Below are 25,130 nucleotides of genomic sequence, written 5' to 3' on the forward strand. Positions count from 1 at the left end.
CGATTCACGTCTCGTTTTCGTTTATTTCCTGGTTTTCGCATCACTTCCGGTCACGTGTCACTCGGCCGATACGTCATGCGTTCCACCTTGCGGTTCACTCGGCCGATACCCGGAAGTGTGTAATATCATTATACAGCAGTGGGAGGTAGACATGGGATATTGATTAGACGCATAAATTCATAACAGTAAAAGTAGTATCTTTTTATTCCTCTCAATGAGAGGAATCTGTGGGTATATGATAATTCCATAATCAATCTTATCGTGGAAAAGGAATAAGAATATGTAATTTCTATTCCTCTATTACATAGAGCCAAAAATACAATACAGAAAACTTACAGGAGATCTTATGTGGCATCAGGGAAAATGAATCATAAAAATATAAATGTCCAAAACCATAAGGTGCATAGATAATTTCATAGAGGATCCTAACTATAAGCAGCAAGAGGGGGCATTTGTTAATACATCTATTGAATAAAATATACACTATAAAAGAGCTTTAAAAGGCATACAAAGACCCAAATAAAAGTGCAACATAAGAACGATACCCCAATAAATTTGAAATAAAACATATATCTATTTTTAAAAATGGCACATCTCAAAGTCCGTATTAAGACCATATGGGATGAGCGTATTTAACTTAAAAATGCATTCCATCTCGTTCTTACTCATTTTTGTGTCGAAATTTCCTCCTCTCCAATCTCTTTCTAGTTTTTTGATCGCAAAAAATTGGGTACCAACCATTTCACAATTATGGTGGATTTTGTAGTGGGCTGAGACGCTGTGGTTCTCAAACCCTTTAGTTATGTTCCTTCCATGTTCTTCTATTCTTGTATGTAATGCCCTTGTGGTCTTGCCTATGTATTGCAAACCACAAGGGCATACCACACAATAAATAAGGTTGTTAGAATGACAAGTAAGCAGTTCTTTAATTTTATATTTGGTTCCGTCTTTGCTAAAAAAATGGTTTGTGCGTGAGTTTGTTGCCCTCTAAGCATGCGCGTCATTAACTGTCCACCTTTGTTGACATGTAGTTAAAAGAAGCCCTTTGACAGTTGTGCTGATCTGTAGTGTTGGCTCGAGAGTAGCGCAAGTAGTTGCCCTGCAGGCTTCTAACAGTTTCTTGTATACCGAGGCAATCTGAGCGCATTTGTGTTGGGATTCAAGGTTGAAGATTGTGTCTACCAATTCTTTAGTGTGTCGTCGGGCCTCCGCTCTTTTACTGGCCGCTGTTTGGATTAATGAGATTAATGGTGACTTCTGATAGCTCCCCGGGTGGGTTTTTATCAAAGTAGGAAGTTAGCGCTCGTGCAACCTAGTGCCAAACCTCTGGATCCAGCAGCAGGGAATAATTTAGGTGCCAGGAGTCATTTGGAGCTGGGACAGGGGTGAGTATAGAACCATCTATACTGGGCTGTGATCCGACCAGGTAGAAAAAGCGATGTGGGCGGATTGTAGGAGTGAGAGGTTCTCTTGTTGCAGGAATAGCAGATCTATGCAAGAGTACCAGGAGTGGGTCACCGAAAAGTGTGTGTCTGCGAGGTGTTTCATTCTCCAGCAGTCAATGAGCCAGAGAGCATGGAGTGATTTAAGGATGCTCTTAATGGCGCTTTGGGGGATGCTACTGCAGCCAGTGGAGGAGTCGATCGTAAGGTTTAGTGGGGCATTAAAGTCCTCCCCCTAGGGTTTTGCAGATGACTTGTGATTCAATGCGATTTGGGGTATACACGGTTGCCAAGGTATATCGGCGTCTCATTACGTCTCCTTTAACAAATAGATACCTGCCCTCTGGATCTAGTTTCCTCTCTAACTCTGTAAACTGTAGTTTTGCTTCCACTAAAATAGCTACCCCAGCTCTGTGAGCAGTTGGGTGATTGCAAAAATAGTTTTGCGGGTAATGCCGCTGAGTCAATAAAGTGGGTCTCTTGTAGAAAACTAACTCAATTGCGATTTCTATGGAGGTCGCGCAAGAGATGTGTCCTATGTTCTGTTATGTTCAGTCCTCGACAGTTTTGAGTAGTCACTACAAGTGTATCTGGTCTATACGTCATGTTGGATGGGCTCCAAGGGATGCGTGTGGGGTTGTATGGAAGAAAGGGGAGTGAGTTAGCTGGATCTGCCGGGGCCGCACTTCCACCCCTACCTCGGGGGAGGAGAATGCCACGCGCCAAGCATGGGTGGGCTACTAAAGGGTGTGGATTGTCTGTGAGCGCAAGAAAGGTAGGGGATTACGAGGGTACATCCGACCACGCCCCGGACGCTACTGGGGCAGGGGGTAATCCAGCAAGCCCGGCAAGTTAAGAGGGTTAGGTGTGAGACAAGAATGGAGTGAAAGAGGATACCTATAGGCCTCGGAGGGCCGGTAAATGGAGATGTAGGAGCCTCCCTGTTGGGAGGGTGTTCATGTGACTGCGTGGGCAGCTGGCACCCAACCCCACCAGGTGAAACCCTACAGGGACAAAGTGACAACTCACCACAGGGACGAAATTCACACGACTCTGGTTGGGGACCGTGGTCAAGCCCGACTAAGAGGCACCACTGCCCTAAGTTAGGGAGAAGGAACTGAGGAACGTGGAAGAGGATGCGGCTCAAGGCCACCTAAATGTAACTGACGAGTATCTATTAAGTAACTATATAACATGTGCGTTATGTACAGAAAGTTCCCAGTGAGTTTCCCCTGGGGGGGGGGAGGGAGAACCAGTAAGACCAGTGAGGGGCCGGCCGGTCCTGGCCCCTGGCTCTGAGCAGGCCCCAGCTCCGCAGCCGTAGTGAAATAAGGGAGCAATGCGGTAAGCAAGTGGATGTCTTCATGCACTCATGCAGAACGTCCAGTGGCAGACTTAGAGCTGCAATGTAAACATTGCATTTTCTCTGGAACTGCAATGTTTAACATTGCAGCACTAAGTGCAAAAGGGACACTAGACCCAGTTGAAGTGGTCTGGGTGCTTACAGTGTCCCATTAAACATTTTGAGAAAACGGAAGGACAGAGAGACTGGGAGATTCGGAACTGGAACACAGAATTTGGGGTTACACCGTTCAAGAATGGTTTAAACCCTAAAGATGAGCCAATGCCAGGGACCTCCTGGCACCATAACAACTTTATTTTAGAACATAGATGTCTGACAAAAAGCAACTGACACACAAAATTAATATTGGCAGAGACAAGCAGTGAAGAAGGCCCTGCTCAAAAGACCTTACAATATATGAACTAGGAATGTTATGGAAACCTACTGTAAATACTGTGAACATAAATAATCAAGTAGCTGTGCACACTCCAGAAAAGTAAAATAATTAAACACAATGCTTATTTTAGGATAGAACTGTTGTCAGGATTAATACAAAACTGAAGCAAAATGTATAGTCTCTAAATCCATTCACATGCTTCAGAAACTGTGTGTTAACTGACCCAACTCTAACTTGACTACTGACCATAGACTATTGTATCTTTCATATTAGGCACACAGTATGAGTCAAAGACATGCTTGATGAAGACAGCATGGGAGGAAAAAAAGACATTAGATAAAAAGACACACAAGGTAAAATATATAGATAAGACAGAGAGAAAATGTGGTAGGAGGACATTGAAGTTGAAGTACAATGAGTACTGAATTGAATCTTGCAGATGGCAGAGAATGCTGAATAGAATCTTCTAGGAGATTGTATAGAGTGCTGCATACAATCTGTGAGATGGCATGGAGTGCTGAATACAATCTATGAGATGGCACAGTGTGGTGAACATAATCTGTAAGATGGCACAGGTAGAAATATGTACACTGAAAGATAGGCACAGGAGAAAATGATAATGGTGGAAAATAGAAAGAGAGATGTGCTTTTTTATTTGGGTGGTGGCTAATAGCTTATATGTATTTTCAAAAAAGGACACCACAACTACTCTCCCGTCCTCCTGTATCTTCACATTTCCCCACCTTTCTTCCTTATCACCCCTATTGTTGTCTCTGTTTCGCCCATCTCTCCTTCTGGCTCCTGTCACAATATATGTTCAAAGTGGACATGTACATAAGGACAGTGGGGAAACTGTGCTCAGTCTACTTATAACTTATCCGTGAACTTGTAGATAAGTTTTAGACTGACTGGGTTGTCTCTGCCCAACATGAATACCAGAAATCAATTAATTAGGATCAACATTGTAATTTCTCTTCTTTAATCATGGAAGCTAATAAAACTAATTCAATTAAGTGACTCTAAACAATGGTATTTGCAATAGTTTACTAGATGTTTCAGTGGATAGGATTTTGTGTTTAGTTTATGTAGAGCGAAAGAAACAACAGCTACATATTTGTAAAGAAAGCAGCATTCATGACATTTAAGTCTGATGATATCAGATATCTGTATTTAGCAGAAAACTATTTTACCATAATTTAGATTCTGTGCAAAGATAAAACACATGAAGTATCTCTTCAAAGCTGCCAAGCTTACAGTGAGGGGAAAAGTATTTGATCCCCTGCTGATTTTAAATGTTTGTCCACTGACAAAGAAATGATCAGTCTATAATTTTAATGGTAGGTGTATTTTAACAGTGAGAGACAGAATAACAAAAAATAATCCAGAAAAAAGCATGTCAACAAAAGTTATAAATTGATTTGCATGTTAATGAGTGAAATAAGTATTTGACCCCTTTGACTTAGTACTTGGTGGCAAAACCCTTGTTGGCAATCACAGAGGTCGGACGTTTCTTGAGGTTGGCCTCAAAGTTTGCACACATCTCAGGAGGGATTTTGTCCCACTCCTCTCCAAGTCATTAAAGGGACACTATAGTCACCCAGACCACTTCAGCTCAATGAATTGGTCTGGGTGCCAGGTCCCTCAGGTTTTAACCCTCCAGATGTAAACATAGCAGTTCAGATGTAAACATAGCCGGGTTAATCCAATCTCTAGTGGCTGTCTTCCTGACAGCCGCTAGAGGCGCATCTGCGACGCTGGATGCGAAATTTGCATCCAGCATGCAGAACGTCCATAAATGAAAAATGCTTTCCTATGGACTGTTTGAATGCGCATGCGTATTCCGCTCCTCTAGAGAGCTGACGTCGGAGTGGGAGGAGAGGCCCCCAGCGCCGAGGGAGCCCGGTGCTGGATTAAAGTAAGTAACTGAAGGGGTTTTCACCCCTTCAGCACCAAGGAAGGGGGACCTTGAGGGTGGGGGCACCCTTAGGGCACTATAGTGTCAAGAAAACAGGTTTATTTTCCTGACACTATAGTGATTCTTTAAGGATTCGAGGCTGATGTTTGGCAACCTGGACCTTCAGCTCCCTCCACAGATTTTCTATGGGTTTAAGGTCTGGAGACGGCTAGGCCACTCCAGGACCTTAATGTGCTTCTTCTTGAGCCACTCCTTTGTTGCCTTGGCTGTGTGTTTTGGGTCATTGTCATGCTGGGTCATTGTCATACCCTTCCACGACCCATTTTCAATGCACTGGCTGAGGTATTGAGGTTCTCACCCAAGATTTAACGGTACATTACCCAGTCCATTGTCCCTTTGATGTGCTGTAGTTGTCCTATCCCCTTAGCAGAAAAACACCCCCAAAGCATAATGTTTCCACCTTCATGTTTGACGGTGGGGATGGTGTTTTGGTGTTCTTGGGGTCATAGGCAGCATTCCTCCTCCTCCAAACACAGTGAGTAGAATTGATGCCAAAGAGCTCGATTTTGGTCTCATCTGACCACAACACTTTCACCCAGCTCTCTTCTGAATCATTCAGATGTTCATTGGCAAACTTCAGACGGGCCTGTACATGGGCTTTCTTGAGCAGGGGGACCTTGCGGGTGCTGCAGGATTTCAGTCCTTCATGGCGTTGTGTGTTACCAATTGTTTTCTTGGTGACTATAGTCCCAGCTGCCTTGAGATAATTAACAAGATCCTCCCGTGTAGTTCTGGGCTGATTCCTCATTGAAACTCCACGAGGTGAGATCTTGCATGGAGCACCAAATCGAGGGAGACTGACAGTTATTGTGTGTTTCTTCCATTTGCAAATAATCACACCAACTGTTGTCACCTTATCAGTGGTGTATTTTGGATTTGTGCTGCCCTAGGCACGACTAAATTCGGGCACCCCCAAAATCTAAATTTGACCCCCAATTCGTGTCAAGGCCACTTTTTTGATTGACAGACATGTGCTCTCATTGATACATGTACTGATATACACTCACTGACAGATACACAGTCATTGGCACACACATACAGTCATAAGCACACACTGTTTAACCAACACACACTTTCACTGACAGACACATACTGACACACCCACTCACTGACAGGCACACACTCTCAGATACACATAAAATTACATACACACATTGACACACACTCACAGGCACACCCATTCTCACTGAAAGACACACACTGACAGCTACACTCACTCACAGTAAGGTGGACAGTCCCAGAACACAAGCAAGGCATTTGTCTGGGAGCTTGGGGTGGCATTTTTTGCCCCCTCCCACCCCCCCCTGAAAGTGCTGCCCTAGGCAAATGCCTTGTGGTAAATACATCCCTGCACCTTATCACCAAGCGGCTTCAAGTCTTGTGTAGGTCTACAATCTTGTCCCTGACATCCTTGGACAGCTGTTTGGTCTTGGCCATGGTGGAGAGTTTGGAATCTGATTGATTGCTTCTGTGAACAGGTGTCTTTTATACAGGTAAGAAGCTGAGATTAGGAGCATTCCCTTTAAGAGAGTGCTCCTAATCTCAGCTCGTTAACTGTATAAAAGACACATGGGAGCTAGAAACCTTGCTTTGCTTACATGTGTATTTCGGGATTTTTTTTTTTCGTATTATTCTGTCTCTCACTGTTAAAATACACCTACTATTAAAATTATATATTGATAATTTCTTTGTCACTGGGCAAACGTTCAAAATCAGCAGGGGAGACAGAAAAAGAGGGGGGCAGAGAGTCATACTCAAATGTAACTAGTTAGTGCACTACACAAATGAATTATCGCTGAATTTGGATACATTTTCATACAATTTAATATGTTTTCGTATTTTTGGATAAACTTGGGAAAATGGGATAATATTTCATTATTTTGGTATTGTTTCTATATTGATACATTGTTTATATATTGGTACATTTTTATATATGATATATTTTTGATATTTTAATATTTTTCAAAAGTCATTTTAAAAGTTTGTGCAAAAATATTTATTTGAAGCCTATTTGAGTGGCAACATATTTCTAAGAAAAATCTAAAAGTAATAAACTGTACTGTTAACAGCAATTGGGGTAATGGCAGGACACTGAGATTTCTCTAGGAATCATCCTGTGGATTTAAATTCGAACAAAAAGGTAAATTATCCACGCGGGATTGTGGTGAATACAAATGCTGTATTGTTTGCCATGTAATTATGCTAGAAAACTTTACATAGCACTCATTGTTGCCCCTATACATACATTGTGACAATATTTGTCAGAGATCAGTTCACGATGTCATCCAGGAGGTTCTCCTCATTTAACATGGCTGTTCGTGTTCAGTAGCGTGAATCATGTTTAGTACAACAAAGAGTAACAAGCTGGATTTCAGACCTCATTGTTGGCATTTCTGCTGACTGCAAGCTATGAATTGACTATATTCCAGTTCAGCAGATCTTAAGCTCTCTGTGACAAAACTACTGGTTGGGAAATGCAAAGGCTATTCTTAACCCCTTTTTGTCCTGGAGGTCACGAACACAGTATAAGCAGCATTTAGCCAAATATGTCAATCACAGATTTCTGTGTTCAGCACATTGCATAGAATTTGGTAGGATAGGGCCAGTCTTTCCCTAAAGAATCTCAGATAGGTGCTTTGAGGAACCAATATAAGAGGACTCCACTAATCCCCTTACCACGGCCAATAGTTCAATGAAACATGCAATAGAAAGGGCAAAATGTGTCAAGTGAATCACATAACAGAGTACTAGAGGTTATGTGGTCCTCTAATTGATGGGGCACATTTACATGTATGTCTAAAATGTATCAACTGTAACCCAAGCCTTTTGCTTTAAATTTAATGATTTACCGTATTTTTCCATGTTTAAGTTTTTTTCTATATTTTTTTTTTTAGTCCAAAATTGGGGGTCGTCTTATACATGGAATGTCACTGCAGGGGTTAAAAAACCCAAAAACAGTCAACCAAGCTAGGGCCTGACAGTCAACCAAGCTAGTCAAATGTGGCTGGAGCTCCTTCAAAATCGAATTACTAAGCCAAATACTTATGGTACTTACTCAGCGCAATTTGGGCACAAAACTTGGCTACTCTTTGACAGAACACTCAGCTGACTGCTGGGTTTGCTACTGCCAGGTTCCTGTGGGAATAGGCTGTATGGAACACCTCTGCGACCTGCTGACAAACTTGAAGCAGAGGAGGTGCTTCCCCATGAATTCGATCGATTGTGTGCGCGGGTCTTGGAGATCTTGCGCAACCGCATGCTTCCTCTCATTACTCTGGACCACGCCAAGACCTCACAGCTCCAGACTACAGATAGACATCGCAGGGTGAGGCCTTGCTCGGACATCCCCCGTAGGGTACCGTGGGCAGAGGGCATCGTTGCCGCCAACAGCAGGACAGAGTTCCAGGGAACCAGTGTCCGGACTTCGGGGAGCCTCATGTGAGTGGGCTCGGGACCGGTGGTGGATCTTGATCAGCCAAACTGGACTTCAGCGCTACAGATGTTTAAAATATGTATTTCTTAATTTTGGGTTAAAAAAATAGATACACATAAAACATGTTCCCGGTTTGTTTTATTTATAAATAGCTGCTTGATCAAATGTCAAACATACTGAAGATATTAGTAGAAAGTAGGTCCAGGCACTAAAGGTTTCCTCAAAAAGGCAGATTTATTGAACTGTGCAACGCTTTAAGTTTGACAAAGGCCTATGTGAAGGCCGAAAGGTTGCACATTCAGTTTTCAATAAACCTGTGAGAGTGCAGTATCCTTTATCTTTTAAACATACAGAAGATAACTATGCTCTATTTCTCCTAACGCAAATTCAGGGAGTTTTTTCAAAGTGTGTAAGAGGGGAAAGCACCATGGAAACCAGGGGGACCTGTTCTATTTGTGATTACACTCTTTTTACATCTTTGCATCATTTTTCAGAACACAAAATCCAAGATAAATCTCCCCAACTGTGTTTCAGTAGTCAATTTGTGACTGTCTGTTTCTTTCTCTTTCTGCATTATGTTTATGCCGTAGTCCTCTGTATAGCCATCCTTCTGCTCCTCACAGTTATTTTATTGCAATATGCTTTTCTCTGTCATGATATTTGATTTAAGGAATGGTGAGCAGCATGTGCACTGAGCTAGGTTTAAAGAAGCTTTCTAGGCAGTAGCTTGTGGTGAGGAATATGAAAGTCACTGTGAATGCTTCACACAGTTGCTGTGGTCAGGCAAACATAGTGTGCTAATGCCCTGTTATCTGAGCAGCAGCTGCCTCTCCTATGACAAAAGGGGCAGAGACAGCTGTCTATGGAACATTCTGTGATCATCATTTAATTTAGTTATTACTTCAGTGGTTCTCGACTGCTACTATAATTGTTCTCTTATGGAATGTTTGTCAATAATGGAAAATGAATGAGCTGGAGTTAGATGGTGTTTACAGCTATGAGATCCAGATGTAGTTATATTTTTTGTATTCACATTGTATCGTTTCTAACACAATGATGACTAACATATAGCATGCTGATCATCATGTGAAAGGTACTCCACTATAAAGGTGCCAGAGGTTGGCTATCACAGCTTTAGGACGTCAGTGAGTGAGCAGCACATTTCACAAGCTATTGCCAAACTACAAAACTGAAATCATGTTTTGCCAGGTTACAGATGGAAAAGCAAAATGTGAACTGTAGTTCTGCAACATCTGGGGATGTACAATATGGCCACTCCCGGCCTAGATAGATTTAAGAAATGATTTAATATGCCAAGCACACATAATAACTAAGATCTCATTAATTGTCCCTTTAGCAAGAGTTTGAACTTAAGATGTATAAAATGAAATCAGCAAAAAATCCTTAAACATATACAAACCAGCAGCTGTGCAGAACCCTCATTAAAGGAACACTATAGCATTAGGAATACAAAACTGTATTCCTAGAATTATAGTGTCCCTCTGCCCTAAGGTTATTGCCCCCCCTCCCCCTCATCCCCCCTCCGATGTTGTAAGAGTTTTTTTAAAAAGGACTAATGCACATGCACAGTGTAGCTTCCTGAACTACATTTCTGATGATGCTCAACCAGTCTTAAAGGGACGTTCTAGGCACCAAAATCACAACAGCTTTATATAGTGGTCTAGTGCCTAGATGCAATCCATGCAACTTCCTCCTGGAACACCATTGTCTTCTGAATGTATTCAGGGTCAGTAGTCGTAATTATGCTGAATGCAGCTTACTCTATTCATAGAAAAGAATTAGGATAACATGAGGATATTTGGCCACAATTGGCCTCTAGCAGACGCAATAGTTTAGCCCTATACCATCCTTCTGGATGATGTCATAAAAAGGTGCAGTAGGGGCCATGGTGAGATTGAAACGCCACTCAGTGAAAGGTGAGTTTATCCATTTGTATTTAGACATATGCATAAAGGTATTTATAATCTTCAGCATTATGCCTGGTTGATGCTTCATAGTTCACAAATATCTGCAGTGCCAAAGTTATCAAGCAATGTCCTATACAATATGATAGACATTGTTTGCAAGACGAGGAAATAAAATAAAAAGATTTAGAATTCTAAACTGCAGCTAAAACCCTGGACAGGTAAAAACATAAACACCTAAGAAATCTATCAAATAGCATGAATTGAAAACTAAAATATGTACAGGAGTGCTGCACTCGTGTTGCTCTATACAGTTAGTAGTATCCTTTAACAGGAAACATTATTCTCTTACATAAACATACATTGTTACTATATAAAGCATTACCAAATGGTTGGAAAATAATACCAAAAAAATGCATAATGTTTCCCTGATTTTTCACAATTGTACATTTGCAAGAGGGGTGCATAAGAAGTTTATTTAGTAAATACCAAATTCTAACAACTCTATAGTGACCACCTGGCTATTTTAGCCTGCATTTTGCAGTAAGGTTTCCAATTCACTACAATTTGTTGTATTTTAAGTTCATAAACCCCTTAGAATTACATCCAACAAAACAAAACAAATATTGTAGCCTCTTTTTAAAGTCAGGTACTGTGCATAGCATGTGCTACAGTTCAACAGGTGGCTACTGAAACAAATGCAATGCTGTCCGTTTACAGAGGACAGCAGCTGTCGGGTAGTACACACATGCTATTTAATTATCCCCTCCACCCCGCTACAAAAAAGAAAGAAAGACAATTGGTTTTCACTTTGGCTTTGCTATATGGTCAGCACAGATTTTTTAAGAAGATTTAACCCTATAAGTACCACAGCTCTAAATTTGCTGTATAATTGGTTCTATCCATAAAATGTTTATGTCAACATAGTTTAGAAGGTGTTTTACATCAGCAGCACTTTACAGCACTGGAGAATAGATAAATAGACTTTTCCATTTTTGAACAGAATGTTTAAAGATCAGATTGTTATGATGGCAAAGATCATTATTTTCAAACACTTATAGTTTCACGCATTGCAACTCCCACAATGCTCCACCTGCATAAATTAATTTTAGCCTTTTCTTCTTGCTCTCTCGCATCTTCTCACATGTCTCTTCATCCATGTTCTTCTTTTATTAGTGTTTGAGTTATATTGCGTTACCAGCAGCTTAATTTCTTTGAGTCCATCACATTTTTGGATATTGTACCAACGTATTGCTAACCATATTGCAGTACACTTAATGGATTCTTTTGTCTATACGTTGGTGTAATAACTTTTTTTAACTTTTGATCAGAGTCAACTTGACTGATTGATTTAGAGAAGGATTTCTCTAACTGTGAAATTAGTATTGAGTGTTCGTGTCTCGGTGCACAAAAGATAGTTTCCTAGATTTCTGAAAAAGTACAATATTTTTGCTCTTGTGGTCAATGTTTATGTCCTTGCCATTTTTTATTATATGTTTTCCTCTGACTGAAAATCAATAAACACAGAATTTTTAAAGTAAAAAAAATTATAATTGTGGGTAGTCCATCAAAAACTGGGGGGCGGAGGGGCTGGAGGTTTGCACAGTGGCATAAACCATTGGGCCATAAGAGGTTAAATAGATACTTTGAAATATACAGTGCAATGTGTGGCAAACAGGTGAGAAAATATCCAGCCCATTAAATAGACAACATTTCAGATTTAATTGAACTACTAAAGCTAGCACTCTTCAGCTGTTTACAGCCATGGATGCCACCCACATAGCTTTTGTGTGTTCGGTCACATATGCCTAATGTACAATGAAGGTGTCACTTAACAGGTTCAAACACATGATTCCCCTTGCTGAACTACTAGTCCCTCTATCCCAATTTATGTCCGGGTAATTAAAATCTCCAATATTTAACATGTTACCCAAATGTGCAGCTTTCCAAATTTGTTCTAACAGCTGTTCTTCATCATCAATATCAACCATTTTCGTAGACCCTCTTCCGTATAGGTACAATCTATAATGGCTATAAAGATTGTATACAAGTGGAAAACCAACCCAGCGCTCTAAAAATCCCAAACCGTACTTCCTACACTATGACTTTAGCCATACATTAACCTTCAACTCTCCTGCTGTGGCACAGGTAATATCTCTGAAAATACTACTTTTCTTCAGTTAACTTCCTGATTCCCTGAACTTATCATTTGGGACCCACATATATGTGATATTGTGTATGTTAGGAGGAGTGTATGAACTATTAATCTAAAGTATACAAGTCACAAAATGAAAATATAATACACACATAATAGTTACACACAGAGAACACTGATGCACACATTTACAAACAGAGGATACTTACACACACACAGTTGCACACACTTACAGAGAACACCGAAACACACACACATTTACACAGAGGACACAGACACACATATTTACACACAGAGGAAACTAACACACATTTACACATAGAACTAACTGACACACAAACACACACTTACACACAGAGGACACAGACACTCTCCCTGATCTGACACACACTGACTCGCACAATTACTTACACACATTCATTGACAAAAACACACGGTCACTGACAGACACAATCACTGATTTGACACACACTCTCACTGATTTGACAGACACACACAGATTCACTCACAGATAGACACTCACTGACAGACACATACACATTCTCTCACACTCACAGATTGTTATTATTTTTTTTTATTATTTAACTCCACCTGGACTTGCGAAGAAAACAGAACTCCCTTGAAAAATGTGTGTGTGTGTGTGTGTGTGTGGCGTAACTATATGTTTTGTTAGGTTGTATAAGCAGTGATAGGTCATTTAACTAGCACAGAACCGCTCAGGCACACAAAGTATTATCTATATATAGTAATTCTGGGAAAATATTCTAAATGTGGAGCAAGGAGCTGGGACATTCCATTGGTTTCCATGGTGACCAGACCAGTTTTAGAACTTTGCACCAGAATTACACTTTAAACATTACCTCCACAGTTTTAAGAAGCTATCATTGGGGTTATATGAAAGCAGGTTAGATACTATACATGTCAATATGAACTCACATTACAATACACTAGCATATTACAAGGTGTACAAAATGCGGATGCTGTATGATTATGATGAATCACAATAGATACAGTTCTGACCTACAGCAGTATGTAAATTAACGCAGCAAATGACTCACGTGTGTCTCCACATCACCACCGATGATCTTGCTGTTCTTCAGATATTCTTCTAAGGTTCTAGTCAGCAAGGAATCAAAAGCTTCCATATATGGAGCAATGCCTGCAGTACACAAAACATCAAGCTGACTCATGAACTGTGATATATCAAAATAAATTCTATGCATAGAGCAGTATCAAGCAAATTGAAAACAATAACTCAAAATTTGCACACCCACAATAACAGGCCAAAGTCACAACATCTTTTTAAAAAAAATAGTTGCTGCCAGTATGGGCAGCAGAATTGTACTAAAAAAAAGAAAAGAAAAATAAATAATTATAATAAATATATGAGCCCTGCTCTAACCTTTATGTTAACATGACGACTGTCTATAAGCAGCAAAAGAAAGTAGAAATGCATGAGAAGCTGGATGAGATCTTCTTTAAAAGAACACTCTAAGCAGCATAACCACTACAGTGCACTGTAGAGGTTTTGGTGCCAAGAGTGGTGAGAGGAGTGCCCTGATGCCCCACTATTATAAATAGTCAAATTGCTTTAGAACAGTTTGTCTTCTTACCTGGGGTCCGCCAGGTGCTGTTTCTCAACTCCACTCCACTACGTACAATAAAGAGTGGAAATCTATCAGTCTGAGCTAAGCTCCGCGGTCTAGGCCGGCGCTTCCTATAGGCGACTGCTGCAGCCGCCTTCAGGGTGCACCGACTCTGGGGGTGCAAGATAAGAGTGACCCGGCAGGACGGAAGCGCACAGTGCTTCCTCCTGCCAGTCACTCAGTGTAGCATGGCCTTATACATACAAACACAGACTCACACAATGCATCCCTTACACACACACAGAAACACACAATGCCTTCCATACACACAAACACATACTGCATCCCCTATACACACACACACTACATCCCATACAAAAACTGGTATTCCTATACACTACATTCCATAAGAACACCCACACATTACATCTTTTACAATGACACATAACATATCCCCCTACACACATACACTTCAGTCCCTGTGAGCGAACTCATGTGTGGGCCATGTAGGTGGACTTATGGGCAGGCCTTGTAGGCATACTCACAGTCACGCCATGAGGGCCCAGACCTTGAGCTGTGTAAGGGGCCCCAAAAAATGGAGCTCTAGAGAGCCTGTTCTACACCCGATCAGTGGAGCCAGACTGCAGCCTGAGCCCATCATCAACCTCTTGTCCTCATCTGGTAAGTAGGCAATCCAGTATATTATAGTCTCACTAATATCTAATTTACATTAAAGGGACACTATAGTCACCAGAACCACTACAGCTTAAAGTAGTGGTTCTGGTGTCAATAGCCTATTCCTGCAGGCCTTTTCATGTAAACACACTGCCTATTAAGAGAAAAGACACTGTAGCACTGGCGTGGCATTAGCTCATATGGAAGATCATATGGGTGGGGTATTGTGATGTTAAATGGTGGGCAGAGCATATGGGGGGGCGGCAAATTTTTGTTTGCCTAGGGTGGCAAAAATCCTTGCACTGGTCCTGCCCGCGGTGCAGGGCTTAGCTCTTTGAGAGTGATCAGGTGACGCTCTCAGTCAATAAGCTAGCTCTAAAGCCATAGTTTAGTGATTATGGTGCTTGTAGTGTTTCTTTAAAGGAACACTATAGTCACCAAAACAACTACAGCTTATTGCATTTGTTCTGGTGAGTAGAATCATTACCATCATGCTTTTTGCTGTAAACACTGTCTTTTCAGCCAAGTGATACCTCCACTGGCCACTCCTTAGATGGCTGCTATAGCTGCTTCCTTGGGCAGTCTGCATGCAGACACTGCACTTTAGTCATTGAGATGCATTGATTCAATTCATCTCTATGAGGAGATGCTGATTGGCCAGGGCTGTATTTGACTTGTGCTGGCTCTGCCCCTGATCTGTCTCCATATGTAGATAGTGGAAGTGCACTCAACCCTTCGTCATGGAATTCAGGGTGCTCTAATGGATAAGTCCCAGTACCAGGAAGGACCAAACCTTGAAATCTTTGAATATAGAAAATAATCCAGGCACTCCAACGAATTCCAAAGCAAAGGCAATTTTATTAGAACCAGGAACCAAAAGGCAACGTTTCGACCCCTTAGGGCCTTGGTCAAGCTTGACAAAGGCCCTAAGGGGTCGAAACGTTGCCTTTTGGTTCCTGGTTCTAATAAAATTGCCTTTGCTTTGGAATTCGTTGGAGTGCCTGGATTATTTTCTATATTCAAAATTCCTGATCTGTCTCCTTGACAGTCTCAGCCAATCCTATGGGGAAGCACTGTGATTGGCTCAGACCACCACTTCTGATGAGGTCAGCAGACAGCAGACGGTCAGATGTAGACAGGGGCAGAGCCAGCAGCTGCAGATTGAATTCAAGTAAGATTTTACTATATTTAGGGAGGCAAGGGATGGCCAGGGCGGGCTAGATGGTGGTTTTAACGCGTTAGGGTCAGGAATACATGTGTTGCTGACCCTATAGCATTACTGTAAAATCTGAATATGATTTGAAATATGAAGTTAAAGGGACACTATAGGCACCAAAACAACTTTAGCTTAATGAAGCAGTTTTGGTGTATAGATCATGCATGTCTCACTGTTCAATTTTCTGCCAATGAGGTGTTAAATCACTATGTTTATGCAGCCCTAGTCACACCTCCCTGCATGTGAATTGCAGAGCCTTCCTAAACACTTACTCTAAAGAGAGATTTAATTTTTAATCTTCCTTTATTACACATTCTGTTTAATTTAGAATTTCCTATCTCCTGTTCTGTTAATAGCCTTCTAGCCCCTGGAGGAGCTTCCTGTGTGTGATTGAAGTTCGATTTACAGAGTAGAAGATAAAAACTTCTAAAGCAAGTTAACACTAGATTGTAAATGAAACTATTCTATTTTCACACAGGCTGTGTCAGTCGCAGTCAAAGGATAAGTGGCTAGGGCTGCATGGACAGAGAAAAAAAGTGAGAATAGAGCAGTGGGACTTCAGGGGCATGATCTATACACCAAAACAGCTTCACCAAGCTAAAACTGTTTTGATGTCTAAACTATCCATTTAATGTTGCAATAATATACAAATGTTGTTTTTAGGTATCACTTTATATATTCTTTTGTGCTACACTCTTATACCACACTTCACCTATGTATCTCACTTTATCTTGTCACATCATTTAGAAGTACTTTAGCCTTTCCTAATTTTTCTTCTCATATTGTCTCTTGAGTTTTAGCTTAAAATTATTCTTTTCTATTCCCTTTTTATATGTCACCTCGGTTTTAGATAATCCAGCTAGCTAGTGACATTTACATTATAATGCACTGGGAAAAAGTGTTTTGGATTACAATATATTGTTACTTTTGTACTGTTGATTTGTATTTTTCCCTTTCTTTCTTTTATTTATTATTTTTTTTAAATAAATGAATGTTGTACTTTTTCATTTTTTTTCCTTCCTATAATTTATTAAAACATGAAACAATATTCATGCAAATACAAGTCATATAATCTACGCTCCAGCTTCATGTCCAAAATATTTTAGCACTTATGATCTAATGCACTGGAATAAATAAAACTGACATTTTAATGTCATTTGATATGTACATAAGTGTTTGCATTTTTCTCAGACTAGTATACGTCTTTGAAAGTTGTGTACACATTATGGTGTTGTAGCAACACTTTCAGAGGTGTGTGCGGAACTTAACACTGTACTTTCAATTTCCTTTCACGTGCTATTGAATGCACATAAGCATTTGTTGTAGCATGTTAATAAGGTTTGGTAAATGGTAAAAGGCTGCCAAAACATTAATCTGGGGCAATAAATACTTTCAAGACAAAGCTACTCTTATCTTGCATAATCTGTTTTATCCAGCTGTTGTATCCAGGATACAAGAAGAAAGGCTGCTAGCGATCCAGTGGAACCAGATCTTCCTTTGTTCTTTACATGTACCATTTTAATTTGTATGCAAAATCTCAGAAAAATATACAACATATTCCAAATGAATGCCATTTAGAAGCTGACACATGGGAGACCATATTCCTGTCAATGGCAACATTAATACTAAATTTGATTTTAAATTCAACAACAACAAATGCAAAGTTATGCATTATGGGGTCTAAATTATTCTTCCAATGCTGCTGAGTTAGGGAAATCAATAAAAAAGAATGATTTGAGAGTAATTCTAGGAAGCAGAATTGGAAACAATGCTATATCAATAAGCTATTGCAAGGGCTAGTAAGACAATATCAAGAATTAAAAGCAATTCAGACTTAAGAGAATTTTTCTTGTCTATTTATAAATCAATCAGGAGTAAGATCACTCCTTGAATAAGCAAAACAGCTTAAAAGGTTGCATTAGTTTAAACAAGAAGAGAGGTGTTAAGAAGGATTAAGAAAACAATATACAAATAATAGAAAATAGAAAAGCCAAAACAAGCATTACCTTGGTGACCTGACCGTTTATGCAATAGTAAAAAGAAAACATCAATTGAGACTTGAGGAAAGAAACTGTAACCAACACCAGTAGAAAACGTGCTTTAAAGCAAAGAAACAAAACAGGATTGCTTCCTCATTTTGTTCTCTTTATAGAACATATGCATATACTGTTTGATCATGCAATGCAAGTCGACCTACTTCACTTGCAGAAGCTGTATTGTGACAGCTTAGATTACTCTAAGCAAGACAGGTAATAGTGCTGTGTGCACACACGGTCAGGTCCAGAAGTCTAATATGCAATGCCTAGGGAGGAACGGTGTCCTAATGCTGTACAAGCATTTGGGTGGCTGAATGAGGAAGTGACGCTTACCCGCATGATGCCAGTAGGTATGGGGGTGACATCCTGAGCATCATCCATTTAGCACTGAAATCAATAAATGAGAAGGAGCTAAAAAGTAAATTTGCCCTGACTGTTTGCTGTCTACATAAGCTCTTCAAATATAAGCTCTGGTAGTGATGGGGCTCAGATTGTCCCTTCAATATCTGAATGATCTAAGCCAACAACTAAATAGAGACATTGATCATTTTCAATTGTTTTCTTCATCCATAGATTTCCAAGCATTCTTTAAATGTTAAAATGTTATCATACCTCCATTAATCCCATTGACAACATTGTTCTCTCCTAATGAAGAAGCGTAAGACTTTGATAGAACTGATTCAAGTCGAATGACCGCATTCTCCAGCCTGTCCATTAATCCGTGCGTGTCAGCCATTTTGAAGATCTGCTGAAATAAATTTAAACAAGTTATTTCCTATAAAAATAGTAGACACGCACATGTACATGCACACAGACACACACATGTAAAACAAGTAAAGGTGGAGAGTGATAAACACACACACAAAATATAAATTATATGCTAATGTTCAAAATGATTGTGCATTTTAGCAGCCATTTCAATCAGTCCATCAAAGGTTAACACAAAACGAAATTAGGCCTCTAATTGCAACAATGAGAGCAGAAGTTAAGAAATGGAAACATTTAGTGAATATGAGCTTGAGGTGCTGGTAGGATTCTGCCAGTATTTTTGAAAGGTATATTGGAAGGCTATAGGCGTTGGGTTTTGAAGGTCACTTGGTATTAACGAGTGTGGATGTATGGCTGAAGGTAATGGATGTGCGTATGTGGCTGTGATTAATGGGAGCAGATGGAATGCTCGGTGTCATGTTGAGAAACTGCACTCTGTTTGTATATCTGTTCATGCATATCCACTCTCGCCTCCTTTTCCTATGTCCAAGACGCCTCTGTAGGAGATGGTGATGGGGATTTGCTCAACTATTGCTCACATTTTTAGAGTAAAAAGTCTGTGACACCATACTTGATTTTTGGAAGAGAAACTCACCTTGGAGGGTTAAACTCACCTTGGAAGTGCGTGAAGGAACCATGTGACTACAGGTCACGCATCCCAGACATTGTCATTGTCTGGGATGCGTGACCTGTAGTCACATGGTTCCTTCACGCACTTTCCATCATCCACACACCAATCAAGAATTCAATATAAACTACACAATTACATGCAAAACGCTGTATGTTATTTATAAATTAACGTGCCCATGTGGCCTGTCGTACGTGGGCAAGACCATAACTTCTTTATGTGAGCGCATTCGAGGACACCGTTCAAACATACGGACAGCATATAGAGACGGAGTTAGCGACAAACCAGTCGCAAAGCATTTTTTGGACTTACAACACCCATTGTCATTACTCAAGTTTACGGCGATCGATCATATCCCTGAGCCACGAAGGGGAGGCGACAGAAGCAAGATGCTGCTAAATAAAGAAACTTTTTGGATATTTAAACTAGATACAGTTTCACCCAAAGACTAAATGAGATACTGACATATCACTCCTTTATTTAATGTTTTTTGTTTATTCTTTTTTCATTTTTTTCAGTTTTTGAATAAGCAAGCTCCCATTTCAGTTATCCTGCAGGCAATTTGGCATGTTTTTTGGAAGATATTCACATCTCTTTGAGGTCTTAGTAGGTACACCCGATCTACATGAATGTAGACTGGAGGGTTAATTAATAATCAATAATCAATAATTAATATTTACTAAAAAATGTTTAGTTGAAAATTTAATTGAAATACGTACTGTATAACTAAAATAATTAATAATGAATGAGAGCTTATAGGGACAGTATATCCTCAAGCCGTTCACCTTATTTTAGGCTTAGAAAAGTTTCAATAATTAAATAATTAAAAATGTAGACCTTAAAAAATTTAACACCTTCTGACCATATATGGAGATGTGCATACTTACCTTTTGATATTCTGATATATGTTTCAAATTTTTTTTTTGATTTTTAATTTGTAGCTCTTTCTATGATCAGCACAACAGACCTTACATATATCTAAGACATGGGAGAACAAATGTACAAAGAAAAAATGTACACATAAAATCTCCTCATTAGGGCGGAGCCAACCGCGAGCCGAGCTGGACGTGCACTAGCTGAGCTCTGCAGGAGACCGCGGGCAATCCACGACCATCGGGCACACAGAGCAACATGGGACACCCCAAAAAAGGTACCACACCTGCCCAAGCCTCCCACAGACAATCCGCTGTCAAAACGGGCGCCCTTAATAAATTTTTTAAAGAAAATCCGGCGCAAAACGACGCCGACGAGATAGGCCCCAAAATGGCGGCGGAAGCTCTACACGAGCACCCCTCATCCTCACCCCCACTAAGCCCAGCCATCTCGGACAGTGCCTCCACAAACATAGATGCTGACCTGAGAGCCATACTCAGCAATCTACCAACTAAACAAGATATAGCAGCCTTGATCCAGAAAATGGAATCCTCCTTTCAAAATAAATTAGACAACATGGCGGCGGAAGTTAAAGTGGTAGAGGAACGTATAGAATCACTGGAAGATAATCAGGACCACACACTAACACAAGTTAAACAGGTCCAACAGGCACTAGAAGCACAAAATACGCAATTAGCGTTAATGTACAGAGCTATTGATGACCTGGACAATAGGGGGCGACGTAACAACCTAAGGCTGAAGGGCATGCCAGAAATAGAAGGGGAAAACCTCCCTAAAACACTCCAAGAATTATTCAACTACCTACTGCACAAAGATCCAGCGGAACATATCCTCTTTGACAGAGCCCATAGAGCACTTAAGCCAAGAGGTCCAGCCTCAGACGCCCCGAGAGACATAATCTGTCGCCTACACTATTATGGGATGAAAGAAGACATCCTCCGCGAACTCAGAAAAACGACTCAACCGCTACTGTTTATGGGGGCCCAAATACAAATTTACCCGGACCTCTCCTGGATGACTCTGCAAGCAAGACGAACACTTAAACCCCTGACAGATATCCTGCGTACTAGGAACATCAAGTACAGATGGGGTTTCCCCCTCTCCTTAACAGCCACCCATAACGGGACCTCCGCTACTGTAACCACTTCAGAGGACATTGCCACGTTCACTTCTACCTTAAATCTCCCGGATGTACAAATACCAGACTGGTACGGCCCGATTCAAGCTCCTCATAATTATCCACGTCCTCAGAGATCAAGATGGCAAACCCCGCCAAAAAGGCGTCGCAACGACAACCAACCTCATCTCCGAAACACGCAAAGGCAACAGGTTGAACCACACCGATTCTGAAACCTGAGACGGAAACACGACATAGAAAAGAACTGAAAACCACATAAATTGCCAGAAAAGCGTCTTTATTCACAGGTTACCACACTCTTAAGAGCCTGCTCAAGACTACTCACAAAGGGACTGAGACACTGATTTCCCACAAGACATGGCTACATCAGCCTCTCCTTCGAACAGCAAGTCTCCCGCTCAATTAGACCTCACGAGCCTAATATGAAGCCCCGACTCTTGGAAAACGCCTGATCCACAGGAAGCCTGGACTTAAGACATGGCAGCTCTTCGTCAATGTCTTATATCAAGCCGGAGAAGGGACATCGGTGCGATCCCAGTGACTTTTACCATAAAGCTGAGTTTGGCACCACAGATCTTGTCACCCACACCTGAAGGGCTCCAAATACCCACGAACTTATCTGACCAAGGAGCATACGTACTTGCTGTCTACCAAAAGGTTCAGGGTTCTGTTGTTATGCAAACCACTAGATAAACCTACTGTGTTCTTCTGCTCCCTCTCCTGTCCTTTCTCCCGGCCCTCTGGGCCGCGGGCCTGCTCTCCCACCTTCCTCTTTCCTTGCTCTTTATACCCTTCACACCTCTCCAGTACAATATTTAGACATGTATTTGGGGATGTCGGGAGGGGGGAGGGTTGGGGGCGATGGGGGGGGGGGGGAGAGTCGGGTGCCCTGAAAAGTCACCACCAAGAGAAAGCTTTTGAGAGTGTTGACCATAACCGAAGCCGCACACAACCTGACACATAACTGAGCCAGGAGACCCGTTCATAACGAGCAAAGCTCACATGTGTCCCAATTCCTCACTAAAACTTAACGCCCGAAATCCACTTCCTTACATAAGTTGACAGGTGGATTGCCCGCCACCTCTCCTTATATCACTCAAAACAACTTAGATTTACCCCCCACCACAGACTGCGAGACACTCTGCAGCAGCATCACAAGCCCCAGCGGTGCCATATCTGTATCCCCGAGATCTCCCAATACACTCGGGGAAAGCCACCGGCTAAAAGGGCCTACACACCCACAACACCTTCGCACTCTCAATTGCTAGCTCCGGAGTTTATTCAAAGTCTTTGTATATAGTTGGATTAATCCGTTTTTGATATTCTTTCTTTTTTTATTTTTTATTTTCTCTGGTTGATATATTGTAATCTGCACTTAATACTCTCGCTACTAGAGTCGATATCTCTCATATATTGTTTTCAGTGTATCCACTGTGCCTGCATTTACATTATCTAACACCCCTAGAAGCAGTGACTTCACCTAGATAACCGAACATGGCAACCATACGTATCACGACCCTAAACACGAGGGGGCTTAATTCACCAACCAAAAGATCCCTAGCTCTTCGAGAACTTCACACTCTCAGAACAGACATAGCATTTCTACAAGAAACGCATTTTAAAGCTAACTCAGCCCCAACCCTTCGCAATAAACACTACCCAACAGGCTATTTTAGCAATTATGAAAGCTCCAAATCCAAAGGGGTAGCCATTCTGATAGGGAAACACGTACCCTTCACGTACCTATCACACCACTCAGTCTCAGAAGGTAGGCTTTTGATAGTCAAAGGTAAGATAGGGAACACCGTAGTGACACTTGCCAACCTATACCTTCCTAATAGCAAACAATGCAAACATACACGCAAATATCTGAACGCAGTAGACAAAACCACGGAAGGGATCCTTATACTGGGGGGAGACTTCAACATCTCACTAGATTCTGACTTAGACACAACTTCCAAGTCCACTAAATACAACGCAACCTCCAGATCTAGAATCGTTCAAATCCTAGACAATCGTCACCTTTTTGACTGTTGGCGAATAACACACCCCACCTCCCGGGACTACTCCTTCTTCTCAGCGGTTCAGCACACATACTCGAGACTAGACATGTTCTTCCTGCAACACAGACACCTACATCTCATACGTTCCTGCGAATACGGCCCCATTACGTGGTCCGACCATGGTCCCCTATCTATGTCTATCCAGATACCTAACCTGTTCCCATCTAGATCACAATGGAAACTTAACGACTCATTACTCAACGACCCAATACATGTTGCCCAAATACAGGAGACGCTCAATAACTACTTTGAAGAGAACAGCACACCTTCGGTTTCACCCACAGTAATCTGGGAGGCCCATAAAGCCGTTGTACGGGGACACATAATTGCCCTTGCATCCAGGCACAAGAAAGCGAGGGAGGCCCAAATTACCTCTCTCACGGAGGACATTAGACGCTTAGAAAATGCTCACAAAAGGCACATGATCCTAGATACATATAAAGAACTCATAGACAAGCGCTCTACCCTCCAAACACTTCTGAACACGAAAATTCAACGGTCGCTCCTATATACTAGACACAAGTACTACACCCAAAGCGGAAAATGCGGCCGCATGTTGGCCAGGGCGATACAAAAAGAGAGGCAACTAACGTACATAACCCACATAAAAAAATCCTCAGGGACAATAACCCACTTACTGCCAGACATAATGAGAGAATTCCACTCCTATTACTCAAACCTATATAACCTAAGATCCCAACCACCAGATCCGGAAGCCATCCAAAATTTCCTCGCAAAAAGACTAGCCCAGACAATCCCTCCAAACGCTAGGCAAATACTAGACTCTCCACTCACATCAGAAGAAGTCTCCATGATTATAAGACAACTACCACTAGGAAAGAGTCCCGGGCCAGATGGCTTTACAGCCAAATACTTCAAAACTTTCTCCAAGACCCTGAACAAACCGTTCCTAGCGGCGTTCAATTCCTTAAACCATGGGCACACTCTGCCTCGAGAAACACTAGAAGCGCATATTACACTTATCCCCAAACCAGGCAAGGACCTAACGGAATGTGGCAGCTACAGGCCCATTTCACTAATAAACATTGACCTTAAAATTTTTACAAAGATACTAGCTGTCCGCCTCAAACCATACTTGCAGGGACTAGTTCACCCCGACCAAGCTGGGTTCGTGCCAGGGCGAGAAGCCAAAAATAATACCACCAAAGTGTTGAACCTTATATACCATGCACAGACGAAGGGGGACCCGAGCCTTATCCTCACAATCGACGCCGAAAAGGCGTTTGACAGGGTGGACTGGTCTCTGCTAACAGCCACAATGCAGGCCATGGGCTTCGGCCCCAATTGGCTGTCGTGGCTCTCAGCTATTTACTCTAAGCCGGGTGCAAAAATAAGGGTTAATGGCCAACTCTCAGACACAGTCCATATCTCTAATGGCACGAGACAAGGATGTCCTCTGTCCCCCCTGCTTTTCATCCTAACACTAGAACCCTTCC

At 41.4% G+C, this 25,130-nt stretch overlaps 1 protein-coding gene across 2 annotated transcripts in view; it reads right to left on the minus strand.

The window, feature by feature from the left end:
* CAP2 (cyclase associated actin cytoskeleton regulatory protein 2) overlaps positions 1 to 25,130 on the minus strand; it is a 186,982-nt gene that overhangs the window by 104,015 nt on the left and 57,837 nt on the right. Inside the window, exons 2-3 of one of the 2 annotated variants that reach the window (XM_063451696.1) lie at positions 18,795 to 18,927; positions 13,728 to 13,828 (exon numbers count right to left, since the gene is read on the minus strand). In XM_063451696.1, the coding sequence (XP_063307766.1) occupies positions 13,728 to 13,828; positions 18,795 to 18,918 (225 nt within the window). In that variant the 5' untranslated portion in view covers positions 18,919 to 18,927. Of the gene's footprint in view, positions 1 to 13,727; positions 13,829 to 18,794; positions 18,931 to 25,130 lie in introns of both variants that reach the window. The other variant, XM_063451695.1, reaches the window with a different exon arrangement.

Source organism: Pelobates fuscus, chromosome 4 (genome assembly GCF_036172605.1).
Source record: "Pelobates fuscus isolate aPelFus1 chromosome 4, aPelFus1.pri, whole genome shotgun sequence".
Classification (NCBI taxonomy): domain Eukaryota; kingdom Metazoa; phylum Chordata; class Amphibia; order Anura; family Pelobatidae; genus Pelobates; species Pelobates fuscus.